The 16,273-nt window shown below is 38.4% G+C and overlaps 1 protein-coding gene across 2 annotated transcripts in view; it reads left to right on the forward strand.

The window, feature by feature from the left end:
* The window catches only part of pde4ba (phosphodiesterase 4B, cAMP-specific a), a 164,965-nt gene that overhangs the window by 94,189 nt on the left and 54,503 nt on the right, over window positions 1-16,273 (forward strand). Inside the window, exons 1-2 of one of the 2 annotated variants that reach the window (XM_069723402.1) lie at window positions 1,971-2,257; window positions 15,155-15,349. In XM_069723402.1, coding sequence (XP_069579503.1) covers window positions 2,157-2,257; window positions 15,155-15,349 — 296 coding nt within the window. In that variant the 5' untranslated portion in view covers window positions 1,971-2,156. Of the gene's footprint in view, window positions 1-1,970; window positions 2,258-15,154; window positions 15,350-16,273 lie in introns of those variants that run through there. The other variant, XM_069723401.1, reaches the window with a different exon arrangement.

The following is a 16,273-nucleotide window of genomic DNA, read 5'->3' on the forward strand; positions in this document are numbered from 1 at the left end:
TTTAACTTTTCATGGATATAATGCACAGCAACATGAATGCAGCACTGAAATTTAGTTGGAAAAAGTAACCAAACATCTGCTGCAAACAAGAATTATCTTGGCCATTTATTTTTGTATTATTTAAATTTCCAAAAACAACAAATTATTTACCACTGGTGACTATTTATTACAATCAAAAGCTTGACAATACTTGATTGATTTGCTTTATACACCGTGACACAGAGAAAGACGTCCGCCAGTTGCTTCAAATTCAGCATATTTCTGCTAAAACTACTGTCCTTTTTTTTCCCCTTCTTTCACTCCAATTCATCAAGCACATTTTGTTTGCGCTGCCATTCATCACAGTTCTGTCATCACAGTTATCATGAAATGAGGGCTTGGGTTTCAGAATACTGTACAGTGTCAACGGGCTTTGTGGCCCCCTGCGATGACGCCAGATGCCACCTCTTTGTCACACAGACACACACCGACAGTTAAGGTAGACCATGTTGTCAGGAAAAATAGTAGGTCAAAGCTTGCTGTCTTTCCCCCAGAAAAAAACAGTATAATGTTTTCTGATCATTTATAATAATAAATGAATCAAGTGCACTTTTGCATAAGTTCTACACAAACAATTGATAAAGGTTTTATAACACACTAATGTAGCTGCATGCAGATATTATAGCTTTAAAAAGTCTATAAAGTATTGAAGTATTTTATCTGCAGTTGTAGCAATGAATACTTCTATACACGCTTGTCTTACTCTGTCTTTCATTATCTGTTTATTCACCACAGACATGCTCACAGAGGAAGTGATGGTGGTCAACAGATACATCAATAAACACTTTATAGTCTGTCACAAACCATTTTACATACAGGTTTACAAACTGTTTAGAAAGGCTAAATAGGAGGACTTTAAGTGAATTGTATTTATTATTGCATCATGCATGCAGCAATGCACAGCCTGCATGGGTTCACAAGACACCATAAATTCATATTAGCCTGAACCAGAGTCCTGCGTATACATTTTCTAACAATGCAATAAAAAAAGTTTAAAATTCCTGAAGAGTTTTTACTCTTTCGTTTAGCCCTACATTGTCTACAACAAATGCACCAACACAAACATCTTCTGTCAAACAGTGGGTAAAATTAAACAGCCGCTACAGTTTGTACACAATAATCTCTATATAAGAATATTTCATGGTTTGTTGAGCTGCTTCATGGACAATTTCCTCTCCTAAATCACCATAGTTTGCACAGCACAGCAGTTATACATTTAGCCAGTTTATTTCTGAGTAGATATGTGTGTGCCCTGTATGCTTCTCCATGTTTACCTTCACTACCTGGTTAATTAAATCTGTCAGTGATGAATGAGTTATGACTCCACTCCAGTAAATCCAGTCCTGAAATTGGAGGTCCCTCCTTACTCTGCTGGGCTGTGCTAAAGGGAACAGGGAACAGAGCTCCATACACACACACACACACACACACACACACACACACACACACACACACACACACACACACACAACCACAGCATGGGAGGAAGTATAGTCTGTGACAAGGAGAGGAATCGGCACAGAGAGCTCAGAGACAGAGTGGAGAGTGTCAGAGTGTGAACGAGGGCTGAGAGAGTTCGGTGATCTGACGTATGGACTGCTGCTTTATGCTGGTGTTGTGTGTGACATGAGATCAGGTGTGGAGAAGGTGTCTGGATACCTGTCTGCTGCTTTTATTTGTTCCACGGAGAGCGTTGCTGATGGATAATCTGCTGAGTAACTTTTTACAGTTAACAGTCATGTAAATGTGTGACCACATAGCCTGAATGAGTTGTGTATTGCTGATGAAATGAGAGTAATCTGTGTGTGATTGCCCTTTTTTTTTTTTTTAGTAGTAACTGTATTCACTTAAAACAAAGTGTGTGTGAGTGAAAGAGAGGTGTGTGTGTGTGTGTGTGTGTGTGTGTGTGTGTGTGTGTGTGTGTGCGTGCGCATGTCACTGTGTGTTTCTTACTAATGCTGCTGTGTATGACAGTGTGTGACATTCATGTGCTTCAGTGTGCGTATCATGCTGCGTCTTTGACACTAACACTGGGTGTGTTGTGGCGCGATTGTGGTCGCATATGTGATGGTGTGTGCTGGGTAGTGTGTGCATGAGTGCATGTGTGTGTCGGGGCAATGTACCGGCGTTCACCCTGTGCCAGAGGAAGGGTTCATTTTGACTTCAGTGAGGAAGTCATCAGGAAACTCCACGCCGCCAACCACGGCCATACTCACAGGTCAGAACACAAAGACCACACACGCACACACGTCACGTCGTCATGCTGTATCACTTCTGAACAGAAAGACACTCCTGTGCTTTTGAGTTGGTCCGAACTGACTCTTTCCAACTTGTCCATTTAAAATAGTTCAAAAAAAAGTTTGCAGTATTTCCAAGTGTCCCTTTGCTGTGCAACTATCCATTATAGAGTATGTGTATACTTACTTCCTATTTCTCATACATTTTCAATCCACCCATGCGTTTCTCATAATTTTAATAATCCTCTGCTGGAATGTGGTTACATGCACTGTCACATGTTTGTGTTAGAAAATCCGAATTACTTTGACTGAATGGTTTTGGGGTGCAACGGTTTTTGTGGAGTAATATTTTGAACAGGTTGTGCAGTTAAACAGTGTCAAGTTGTTCACCATGCAAATTAGTCCAGATAAATTTGTTTATTATCTTGACTTTTAAAAAAAAATTTTTAGCTACATTGTAAATATAGTCTGGTCTGTGTGGGACAAAAGGATGACTCCAAGGATATAAAAAATGAAAAACAAATCATAACACTGAAGGGTCTCAGCCTCCAGCAACTCTGGTAAATTTGACTTCTTTGCCGTGCGGGACTTTTTGTCTGCCTATATTAATTTGGGTTTTGAACCCTCAGTAATACAATACATCAGTTTCAGGATGATTAACAAGATACATTTCTACTGTACATTATTAATTATTATATTAACTTTTCTCAGATTATTGCTTTTTTTTGTGAAATACTGGAGGTTTACATCTTCAAATGAAACAATCTGAAACTCTTTGTCAGCCCAGACATGCAGTATACAACCAGTGATGAGGGGTCTGGAGAGGACAGGGTTCGCCCATTAAGGATCACGAGCTAAAACTGTTGTTGTTTAAAGGGTCAGCTCACCCATAGTACGAGGAAACATATTTTCCCACATACCTCAGAATCAAAACATCTTCAAACCCCAAATCCTCAACATGGCTCAACACCATGTAGGGACACTGTAAATAGGAAACAATGTTTGCTTCTTTTTTTTTTCTTGAATATGGCTGAATCTCAGTTATTGTGATACAGTGGTTTAAATGGAATATCACAATATACGGAAAAGTTATCATTTGATAAAAATTGCATCAAACCTACAGTATGTAACATATTTCTTGATCATTTTGAATTCATGATTTGAACTATAAATGAATAGTTATGCTTATAGATGAGACTCAACCTTCGATCATATCCTTTGGTTGGTTACTCTCTTTATCTCACCGGCATAAGCTCTTTATTTTTATTTTTCTATTTTATTGCCTGTGATATGACATACAGTAAATCTCTAAAGTTTGTGACACACAATCATCCCTTATCATTGCATGACTATGTGTCATAAAGGACAGATACATATTTGTTCGAGAAATGTAGGTGAGTATTTTGGTTAAATAAAGTCACGATAGAGCTCCTAAAACCTTAGCAGAGAGTGAGAATAAGCAGGAAATAAAGTCAGAGATGAGCAGCACTGATGCATGTTGATGGCAGGCTGTTTCTGGGAAGGGGATGTGTTAAACTAGGCTGGTCTCACCCCAGGAGGACTGTGGGTATTCTGGGTGGGACTGATGCAAGCTTTAGGGGACATCAGACAATGAATTAGAGCACAGCAAGCACTAACAATTAAATGAATACAACTAATGTAAGTGTAGAAGCGTCAGTGAAGCTGGAAAATGTTTCCTCAGAATGACCCCAAACCTTTACAGGTAAATAAGAGGTCAGACAGCATAACGTTTATTGAGTAATTTGGAGACGTTTGTGTGATTAGTCATCGACTAGTTTTCTCTGTGTGCGGAAACATAATGCTAAATGTTTGCTAATTTTATCTTTTAAACAAAATAGCCATGATGGCAAAATCTAATGTATAATCATGGATGTCTGCAGACGCTGAGGTCTGCAGACGTTCACCTCTGGTTGGGTGGGTTCCACCTCTGTGACTGAGGGTTTCCTGTGGAAAGTACTGGACTATACTGAAAAAAACGAGAAGTACACAAATGGTGTACTGTGCTGTGCTGCATGTCTGAATCATTAGACAGGTAGACGAGAACCACGTGAGCGCGGGTAGAATAATTACTTCATGACTACTTCCTCACACTGCTCTGGCTGTTGTGAATGCGTGTGCTTTTGTTTGCAGATAGCCATATAGCATATTTACACACATGCAGCTGCCCCCTGCATGAATTAGCCTACATACTGTATATGTTCCAGGGATTGTTTCTCACATGTCTAGCTAGAACAGATAATCTCCCAGAGAGATAGGCTTAACCAAATGTTTGGTCAGTGACCCAGATTCCTAAATGACATAATAATAAAAGATCACAACTCCTTTTATGTATACACAAACGGGTTCCTTTTTGTTTGCAACCTGTGCCGCAACTTACATCAGATCATCGAAGACCACTGTGAATGTCAAGCAAAGACTTTTGGGGTGGTCATTGTCTATGCAGCATGTTTTGGCTTTTAAAGCCATATTCTTAAAATTAATTATTAATTAATTAAGTTCTTAATGCAAAAACTAAATTTGTTTAACTGGAAAAAGTCCAATTAAGATTTTTAATCCTGTGCAATTCAAATTTTTTTTGGAACATTTTGGGGAGAACAGCAGTAACATGATTGTAATTGGTCACTAGACCAAAAACAATGTGGCTTAAAAAGAGCTATTGGCGAAATTACCCTCAACTGCCTTAAAATGCCGTCCGTATCTGTTTGAAACAATCAGAAATTTCACTCCAACACTACGTGAAATTAATGTAAACAAAACTAACCCTGGGGCTGCTCTTCAGGCTCATCTTATATATTTTTTTTACATGCTAAATAGCTGTCGGCATTTGAAGCCAGGTTTCTTTTCAGTTTGGTGACCCATTTTTCTTTCCTGCACAGGACTCTGAATAACTGTTTGTGCTTGCTCGCCCATGGGTGGGGTGCAGCACTGTTGTAGAGTTTGTGGTTTAGCAGTATTTTATTTGCAGTGCACTTTACTTACAATATAATGTGTTGTTATGGAGATGCACGCACACAAAAATGCAGTGAGAACGTGAGTATGCCACGTTTCTCTGTGGTCGGGGCTTTTGATTTCTGACTCGTCAAAATTGGAATTAGTCGCTGCTGCCGTGAATTGGGCTCAATGATGATAGTGGTGATTATGATGATTAAGATAATAACAATGACGATGGCAAGTGATAATACTGACAGCTGGGAGGATCACAAAGATTAAGACAATGGTGAGTCTGCAGCATCTGACATCTGAAACATGACATGGAGATAGTACAGTATACAAGTTGGAAGCCACCAGTTATATCTTGAATAATCCCTTTTATTTAATACATTTATCTTTTTAAACTCTTAATCTGAAATGCGACCATTTACCGCAAGTATCAAATGAATGCAGTTCAGTAAAAAGGACAAAGTTACCTCTGGAATATAGTAGAGGGGGAAGTATAAGAGGTGTAACATTAAATTGAAGCATTCAAGTGATGGGCCTCAAATCTGTGATTGAGTACAGTACTTGAATTAATGTACCTAGTAATGTCTGTCAGGACCTCAGCAAACAATAACAACTCTGAAAAATAATTTGCTTCCCTATATTGAAAGTTATGAAATTAATTGAGGTGTAGTGTCATCGGAGGAAGGAGGAACTGTGACCTTGGTTAGCCTGACTCTGTAAAGACCAGTGATTGTAATGGTAAAGAGATTTACCAGCACAGGAATGTTTAAAACATTTTTTAATTTCTTTTAAAGCAACAACCGGCTGAGCTTGTTTTTCCTGTTTTTAAGTCATTAGGGCCCGAGCACCGAGCATCGGTGTGAAAGCCCTATTGTATTTCGTAAAAATGTCCTTGGTAGTTCTTCTCCTTACGTAAAGTGATTTGCCTTTTTGGAGGCTTTATCATATTCGGCCAAACGGCTCGAGAGCGCCCCCTAAAGAGATGAGATGCCCCGGCGGCCACATTTACCTAAATTCACGAAATCCGGTGGACACGTGTATCACACCCAGACGCACAAAAAAAAGTTACATTGCACCGTTACGTCAAATGGACAGGAAGTCCACCATTTTTAATTTAGTTGCCATTTTGGGCGATTCTGACACGTTGTACTTTGTCGAACTCCTCCGAGGGATTTTGTCCGACCGACTTGAATTTAGGTTCTATGGATAGAAAACATGTTTGGGATTAAAAAATTGTATAAATAATTCGTTTTCATCGATGTGTGTGCCCGTAGCGTGGTGGCCATTTTGAGCATCTCGCCATGAAACTACGAGTTGCTTTAAATCTTATGTACATGGACCGACCTTCTCCAAACATCACAGGTATGATAACAGCCCCGCCTGAGAGACCCCTGTGGGGTAATATTCGCTCATAGTCATAGCGCCCCCTGTTGGCCAGGAAATGACACTTTTCATACTTTCACGTTCTACGTCGAGCTGGTTGATCACATGAACGTAAAGTCGGGTCACAATAACCTAAACATGTAGTTGATGATATATTGAGACATTCGTTCGACTTTGTCAATGGGTGTCACCGTGACGATGCGGCAAAGTTGGGATGTCTCGCCGTGACACAGGAAGTTGATGTTTAAGGTCAAGGGATGCTTGAAACCTCACGAAACGTGTGACATACATCCGGCGTGGTGAGACGATACATCTGATGTTTTTTGCGAGTGGGCGTGGCCAAACGGATCGCCAGCGCCCCCTGCTGGAGACAGGAAACGAGACAAAAATAGCAACTTTAAGCGGGTATACCCTGTCCCTCGCGGTCGGGGAGACGGCTTCGGGGAGGCGGCTTTGGGGGGATGGCTTCCGGGAGGCGGCTTCGGGGAGGAAGCAGCGCGCTGGAGTGCGAGGGCCTGTACACCACTGCTTGCAGTTTTAATTTTCTCTTTGGTCTTCCTCCAGACATTTCATGTAAAAGCACATTTCAGTTTAAACGTTCACATCACTCTGTCACTATCTGCTATATATAACACTATATAAAACTTAAATCACCCACTTACACAAACACAAACAAATTTGCCTTTAGTCCCTGTTCCTTCATCATCATCATCATCACACCTTTGGCCAGTCACTTTTGTGACACAAGAGCAGTGCATTTAGACTGTAAATGATTCTGAGTGAGAGCATCTGCTAGATGACTTTGTACCTAAATGTGCATGTATAATACTTGGCGATTACGTTAGTGGCCTCATTTCTATTAATAAGTCCTGTTTCTACTTGGATTCCCGAGTTTTCTTCTTCTGTATTATTTTTTTTTTGGTTGCAGATGAAAAAAGGCCAGAGGACAAATTTGATTCTCAGAGTGGTTTTAGATTGATGTATTTTCAGAAATTAAAGGTTTGGTCCAGCAGTGGTTTATGGGTATATTTCTAGTGGTTTGTGTTTTCATTTTTTTTGCAGGGCTGGAGAATAGATTTTTAATTTAATAAAACAGGCTTCAATAAAACTGTCACATTTAACAATATTTACTTTCCATTTGGGACAGTGGGAAACAAAATGCAATATTGGCTGGAGCCAACCTGGTTTTATATAAATTGAGTGTTTAAGCGGTGTTTATAGTTGTGTATTAAGTGAATCTAATGGGTCAACAACAAGAAATGTGACTGGTCAGCTTGGTCAGCCTCTGTTTTCTCTCTCTGTATGAATAAACAGTGGCCAAACTCATACTCTACAGATATATTTAAGTTTAAGTTGTACCCTTTGTTCCTGTAGAATTTTATAAGTTCATGTGTTGAGAAATGTCTGCTTCAGCGTGTGCATGTTTGGACAAGCTCGGGTAATTAACCGACTGTATTTTTAGGCATCTCTGCTGCAGTTTCATGTAAGGAAATCTGACTGAGGTCTTTGGAACATAAAATTCAACTTCTATTTTTTGCTCAGTCTGATGGGATCACTCAATCAGCTCATCAGTCCCTCCGGGGCATTTCAGAGCTCTGGCACATTTCACCGAGCTGGCTAGTTAGACAAAAAGGTCTTTTTAGAATCCACTACCTGGCCCGAGCATCTCTTCTCTTCTTCAGTCCCAAACTTTTGCAAGAATTCAAAGCTCTACTAATAACATAGTGAAATGTATGTTGTTGTTTTTTTAATCTAAACCAAACGATTGTCAACATTAGTATAACTGTTCATATAATAACAGAAGAAAAGCTACTTCATGTGTCAGTTGGAGGAATACTATGTAATCCTAACACTGTGACAAACAGGAGGTGTTACCATAGCACCTCTGTTTGCACAACCCGACAGATGAATGGTCACTGGTTTCCCCTCACCCTAACACACAGGAAGGAAGATATTAATTCGCAGTTTAAGAATGCGTTTTCTCCTTGTCTGCGACACTCTGTGTCTCTCTCCTCTAAGAATGCACAAGTTTCATGTTAAAGTTGTAGTCTTTCTTTTTTATTGAATCGAAGCTGCCGGACAGTTTCGGGAGTTTAGAGCACAGAGAAATCCCACTAATCCCATGATGAGGTTGAAATGAGTATAACTGTTGGTTCATTAGTACTTGAATGACAATACTTTATTGTAGACATTTTGGTTTTAACTGACACAAGAAGATACGTTTTCTCCTGCAAACCAACCACAAAGTCATTGCATACTGGTTTGCACTTAGAAACTTTTCAGACATTATCTGACTTCTGTGACAAGCTGGCTTTATTGGAGAGCAAATACTGAGAGCCAGAGGCAATATTGGCATATTTTCTTCATGGTTTTATAAAGAAATGATCTTAAAAATGTATATTGCGTAATCGATCCACAGGAGAATAATTGGCAAGCATTTTGATAATTTAATGAATGATCTTAGTAAAAAAAATTTAAGCATTCCAGGTTCTTAAATGTCAGAATTTGATGTTTTTCTTTGTCATATACTAAACTGGCTGTTGGTTAGACAAAACATGATGAATTGAAGTCATCATTTGGATATTTTTAACTGTTTAATAGTCATTTCCGAGTAGACAAAAGTCTCCATCTCCATTTTCTGTATCATTATTATTGAGTTACATTGTTTTTTTTGTTTTTTCCATCTGGAAACCATCATAAAGTTACAAGGAATAACAAACAAACCTCTAAAATACAGCAGTGTGATTACAGTCAATTAGCCCAACAAGGCTTCCATCAATGTCTGTTCATACTGAAAAGTAGTTATTGATGCACCCAGTAAATGTGACAGACAGCTCACAGACGGCTCTGAATGACATCCCCATCAGCTTGTTTTCATGAGGAAAGTTATATCTTTTATCTTTATTGAATCACTCCGGCTGAACATCCCACTCAGTATGTGGACACATATATAAGTTATCCCTATCACTTCAGTGCTTTCACTTGGAAGAAACAAAGATCCACCTAAACAGACTATATGACTGAATGTATGTATTTTCCTATCTGGTATTATTTTTGTAAATGTATTGTCCATGAAGCATGTAGTTGTTTTTTTTTTACTAAAACTATTAGCTGATATTTGTCTGTACTTGTGGTGCTTTTTTAGCCTTTGTTTTGTGTATAAATATGAATTTGTGATTTTTATTGATATAGATGGTTGTGTGTAGTGATTGAATAGGTTTTGCTATATTAGGATCAGCTATAAGGGAAGCTTCTTTTGTTTTTAAATCTATGTTTGTCTTTGTTCTGGTTTGGTTGAGAAATCGCTATCATTATTGTAGTAATGTTTTACATGGGCATTTTTTAGAGTCTGCACTGCAGAAACATTCTGCAACAGCAGAGAGGAATAATGGTGGTTCAACAAAATGAACCAATGAGCAAATAAACAGGGAGAGAACTTCTCAACTTGTGTCACTAAGTCTGTCGTTCTCTCAGCTACAGTCCATCACTCAGTGAGCGTGCTCATCAGTAAGACAGATGCAGCTGGATCATGGGAAAGGAATGTCGTGTCATCCTAGCAAATCATTCTGGGGTCAGAGGTAGTACTTCCTGATTGCCTTAGTGAAACATAACACCAAAAACATGACTGACCAATTATGATCAGAGAGCATGTCCATTGAATCTGTGTCCCCTGTCGTTCTTTTAAAGGTTCCAGATAAGACCATATTAAAAAACATCTAAACACAACTGTACGTCATGAAGCCCGGTGATGCTTTGATCCCTTTAATTCATGTTCGCACATTGTCAGATTCCTTTAACTCATGCTAGTTTGACTTATTATTTCCCCCCTACCTAGGAAGCTCATAATTGGAATAGAGCATCTGGACTGTTTTTTTCTTGATCTCTGAAGAGTTTGGGTAAACAATCCTCATCCTTCCTGACCCGAAGCCTGCCTCCGGTTGACAGAGCAAGGATTACAACTTTGTATTTTAACATTTGTATATATAGAAGAAGCTTCCCTTATAGCTGATCCTAATAAAGCAAAACCTATTCAATCACTACACACAACCATCTATATCAATAAAAATCACAAATTCATATTTATACACCAAACGAAGGCTAAAAAAGCACCACAAGTAAAAATAACACCAGATAGGAAAATGAAAGATCCAAGTGCTGACTTTGTTCCTGTGCATGAACTTCAAAGAGAAAGCATGTGGGAATGGTGCGAGAGTGAGTGTAGTTTCCCAGACAAATTCATTAATCCACTAACCCACCAGGATACCCCATTTCACAGAAAAGTATCTTTGTTCCCAAGGTCATGTCTTTTGTGAAGGCAAAATTCTTGGATATCCCTCCTTTGTCCTGTTAAGTAGGCCAGTGTAAAAACACGGCCGCAAGATAAATAGACTTATTTTCCGCCTTTCAGTATTGCTTGAGACAACAATTACAGAACAGTTCGATAACCTTGCTCTTGTTTTTTTCTAGTTTGCAACAGATGTATCAAAGTTATCGACACTTTAAGGTCTACTTGGGAGCTTTTCTGAGCCTTAAACCTTATGTCTCTGTCACCATTCTGCAAATAGAAGGAGATCCAGTTGAAAATGTTAAAACTCTGATAAGTGGAGCTTTGGCTTTGAGGTCACAAAGGTCACCAGTGATCTTTCAAACTTAGATATATTTAACTTTCCTCCTTGATCTCATGGATGAGGGCGGTTAAAGTCGGTGCTACCTGGGGACCAACGAAAGACAAACATTGGCAGATAGTCACAAGACTGTTCGTGTTAAAATGTTGTTTTTCTAAGAAAATTAGACAGTCAAGTTCAGCTCAGTTCAGGTTACAGCTGCCTTGTAGTCTGAATTAACTAATCAGGAGTCTTTTTGCTGAATAATTTTTTAAAAGGAAGCTTCACGTCTCTACTATTCTACACAATTAAGAAAATCAGACAGCTATTTTGTTTGTTGATGAAGTCATTTGTTCTGCAAAAGCTTTGCTCTTTCCAGATTCTCAGTGAGTTTTATATAATTGTAACATTTTTCAGTTTTAGACAGTTGGTTAAACAAAACAAACTATTTTAAGATGCTTTGGGTGATTCAGTTTTTATTTAATTTTCTTCATATTCTATAGACCAAATGATTAAAGGATAGGTTCAAAGGTTTTCAAGTCTGACCTAAAACAATACACTCACATGCCGCTACATGACCACTGAAACAGTTTTGTTCTGTTCTAATAGCTGTAAAAAAAAAAAAAAAAAAAATTTAAAAAAAAGATACCTTTCTAACAGGTAACTTCTCATCAGCTTCAGATAAACTCTTGAATAAATGTTTTCACCAAGTGGAAATGCATAAAGAAAATGTCTATTCACAAAATAAGGGCTGATTACAGTCTTGAGAAAAGTTTCAATGTAGAAATTTACACCTGACTGTTACAAACTTGAAAATGTGTGAACCTGTCTAATCATAGATTAAATTATCAGAATAAAGTTGTTAATTGATTAACTGGTGCTTAAAATTATTATTAGTTTCAGCCCTACCACATTTAATCATTCATGAATCACTACACATCAATCGAAAAATATATATCAAAACAACATCATGACTGATTTACAGTGGGCTTAACTAACACATCACATACACACTATAAAAAACTAGGATGAGTTTTGAAACTCTGTTCCCTTTTTTCCTTGTTAATTGTCCATTATACAGGTGTGAGCACATTATGCACTCCAGGTTGTACTAGAAAAACTCACACTGAGACATTTAATTGTGTATTATTGCTTACATAACACAACATCCAACAGCAGCCCTCTCTGTTGAGGGGGCGGGGGCTGTGACAGAGGTGCCCATGATTTGTTTTTCTTCTTGCAATAAACATCATAAACACCTCAATCCCAACTGTTACCTTCTTACATGACTCACTTAACTGGAAAGTCCTTCTCATGGGATGTGACTCATATCAAGATCAGACAGGAACTGAGGTGTTGATTTAGCGACATAAACATCCAGTCTGCAGTGGTGCAATTTTGTGATACTTTATTTGATATTTTCCGTTCTAATACACATTATATTCCTCTTCCACTACATTTCAGAGGACAGTCTTGTATTTCTTATTCCACTTCATTTACCTCACAGCTGGAGTTACTTCACAGATGTTGACTTTACGTATCACTGAGTTAGTTTTCCGCTAAATGAATACCTCAAGAAATTTTACTAATAGTAATTTTGTACCTAATTAAGAGCAGGGTTTTTACGTGTATTTGTGTGGTTTAGCGCTGTGATATTACTACTTTTACTCAAGTGAAGGGTGCCTGTGTTTGTGATTTTGAGTTTGAAGCTATGTTGTCTCTTCCCAGTGGGTGTAGTTGTTGTTGGTGGTGGCAGTTTTGGCAAAAAACATACAGACAGGGTTTTTGCTGAAAGCCTTTTTGGATAGATGGATCTTGGAAGCCTTTCCTGGCTGTGAGTGAAAATGTTATCCTTTTGAGTTTACAAGGACTGTAAATAATATTTAACAACAAAGTTAATGTGACGCATTGTCTTCAGTTGGAAAAGAAAAAGAGCGGACAGTTGTGAGATGTGGTTCAGTAGGCTCGCCTGCAGAATTAGTCGTCACTGCACGTGATCCCAACACACAAAGCAGTGGATTGACCCGAGGGCAGAGCAGTTGAGCAGTATATACATCGCACATAGTGCGTATGCATGCGTTTGCATGTGAAAAGGATAAGCACACACTTTTCATTCACCTTTGTTCTATTCTGTTCATTATTTTTTTTCTTTTACATTACTTTACTACGTCATCGTGACATGTTTAGAAGCAGAACATTTGAATCTGAAATTCTTTGCAGGAATTGTAGATCCTCAAAATGTAACTTTTGACAGAAGGCATTACAACTGGGAGGAGCCGCAGATTTTCAGAGCAGGGAGTTTTTGCTATTTTAAGGTAAAAGCTGAAAACAAAAGTTTAGATCGGGGTCTCATATGGTCTAATAGGAACCAAATCTATGCATGTTTTCTTGTTTTCTTTGGCACTGATCTTGATCTATTTGCTCTTAACCTTGATTTTTTTTTTTTTTTTTACTGATAGTCTTGTCTCGTTCACTTCCTGTTTTTATCCATTCTGAAGTGCGTTTTTTGTTTGGACCCAGATGCCCATCATTTTTGTGTAAATAAAAGACACTCCTTTGTTTTTGATGTCTCACTTGCCCATGGGGATGAAAAACATGACATCTCCATGTGTTCATTCCCAAATGTCATACAAATGATCATTAAGTGTAAAAACTATTCATGTGCAGTTGAATTTAACATGGACATAAAGCAGCACATCTTTATGTTTCTTTTAAAGTAAAAGCCAGTTTTGATGCTGTTTATCACAGTCTAACACAAGATCAGGTCTATCAGCTGCAGACAGTTTGACAGCTTCTGAGTGTCTGGCTTTTCTGTCCTCTTTTCATAGATGAACTGATGCGTTTTCCATCCAATATTTAATTATAATAAACAAAAGAAAGACTGCATAAGCGCAATGATAAAAAAATAATAGACAATATATCTACATTTGTGACCTTTCAACAAACGTTTTACATTTTGATGGAAAAACATCGCAAATATATCTTTCAAAGTTGTCAGTTAACAGAGTTTGTCGTGTAACCAGCATCTCGTCTGCTGGTGTGTGTTTACTATACAGACTGAGAAGTGACGGCGGAACAAAGTCATGAAAGATACCGACTTACAGGAACTCAAACTACAGTGGAAAATGCAATAAAAGTAAATATCACACACAGAATGTTTGTTTGGAGAGTGTCTAGGAAGATACACGACAGCCAGAACAAAAAAAACATCCTCATGGTGACTTCTACTCTTCAGCTCCTCCTCCTCCTCCTCCTCCTCCTCCTCCTCCTCCTCCTCAGTGATGTCTCGATCAGATCCACCTCCCCCATTCCTCCCCTCACTTCCTTCTTCTCACGTATGAGCCTCATTCTCACTAATACTCATCAGTGAATGAACACTGCACTCGCATGTCATCCTGCCCTTTCTTGCCCGGTCAAGTCTATTCACGTGTGTGTGTGTGTGTGTGTGTGTGTGTGTGCGTGCGCGCGTGCGTGCGTGTGTGTGCGCTCGTCTGCATAATTAAGGGAGTGTGTGACTGCAGCTTATCTGCTGAGGGGATGTTGACATGTGAAAGAATTCCTTTTCCCCTGTCTTGGTGCTCAGTTAAAACCTAAGGACGTCCACAGAAGGTAATCAGACTAAAAATGAGCTGAAAAGCCAGAAGCACTTATTGTAGACTGATTTCTAATTATAGTTTTGTTACCTTTGTCCCCATTTGGATATATCTGCTTACTCCAAAGCTGAGAGTCCGTAAGATATTAGTAATGTTTGAGTCTAATGCTACCGACTTTTGTTGACTTGAATCTTAAAGCCACCTCCAATAATTTCCTAACTAAAACAAAAAAATAGACCTATTTCTATCTGTTTTTATTCGCTACACCTCCCATTTCTGAAAAAAACAAAACAAAAAAAGTTTACCTCTTGAAATCTTTGTGTTGATCTGTTTGCAGTTTTGATGTGGAGAATGGCCCGTCTGCCAGCTGCAGCCCTCTGGACCCCCAGGCCTCCCCCGGCTCTGGTCTGGTCCTCCACACCAACTTCCCCGGCCATAACCAGCGCCGAGAGTCCTTCCTCTACCGCTCTGACAGCGACTATGATCTGTCACCCAAGTCCATGTCACGAAACTCCTCCATCGCCTCCGAACTGTAAGTAGACACAAATGGAGATCAGTGTTGAGCAGGTGAACACAAAGAGATAAAAAAATTTAAAAAAACAGCAAGCAGCTTAGTAGATAACAATTTGAATCTTAGCAGCAACTGAATACCTTAATTACTTCTGAATTATTCATGTTTAAATTCAAATACCAAGGGACTCACAGACCTGCAAACAGGATACCAAGATTAACAATTGTTCTTGGATGGAATCAATCACAATTACCTGTCTGAATTTGACCAAGGCAATTTTAGGTTTAATTTCTGTAGTTGCTGCAAAGATTCTAATGTTGAGGCAATTACTTGTTTCTGTACACATTTCTACAAAGATACACATTCCTATTTTCTTTCCGTTTTCATTACGGTCTCTGATGAACATTGTTGAAAACATGTATTGGGCTTTAACATTTTAACATATCAAATATCACAAATATATTGTGTCTGTTTTCCCTTTCACCAAAATTTTAAAGGTTGCACACAATAATTATGAATTATCGACTACCATATTTACACAAATTCAAGTTGAATAAAGAGTGAATATGAAGGGATTTTTTTTTTTGACAAAAAAAATGTGTTTTGGTCACATTGGTTAACACAGATCTCCTTTTAATTATTTTTTAAAGTGTATCATTGAATAAGGCATTTAAGGAGTTTCTCACTGACTACAGTGGTGGGAGAAGTATTCAGGTCCTCAAGTAAAAGTACTAATACCACACTATAAAAATATTCCACCACAAAGTTCTCCATTCAAAACCTGTATGATGTAAAAGTATGCAAGTATTATCAACATTATTTACTTTATGTGTGAGTAGTAAGACTACATACACTATACAGAAAATGCTCCCTGTCAGTGTTTTGCAACTACTATAGATGCTGTTTTTGGATTTATAAAACTGCTGCATTCATGTGTATGTTACA

This window comes from Brachyistius frenatus, unplaced genomic scaffold, assembly GCF_029030835.1.
Source record: "Brachyistius frenatus isolate BFR_SWC_R1_liver_20210118 unplaced genomic scaffold, ASM2903083v1 Contig_326, whole genome shotgun sequence".
Lineage (NCBI taxonomy): Eukaryota > Metazoa > Chordata > Actinopteri > Embiotocidae > Brachyistius > Brachyistius frenatus.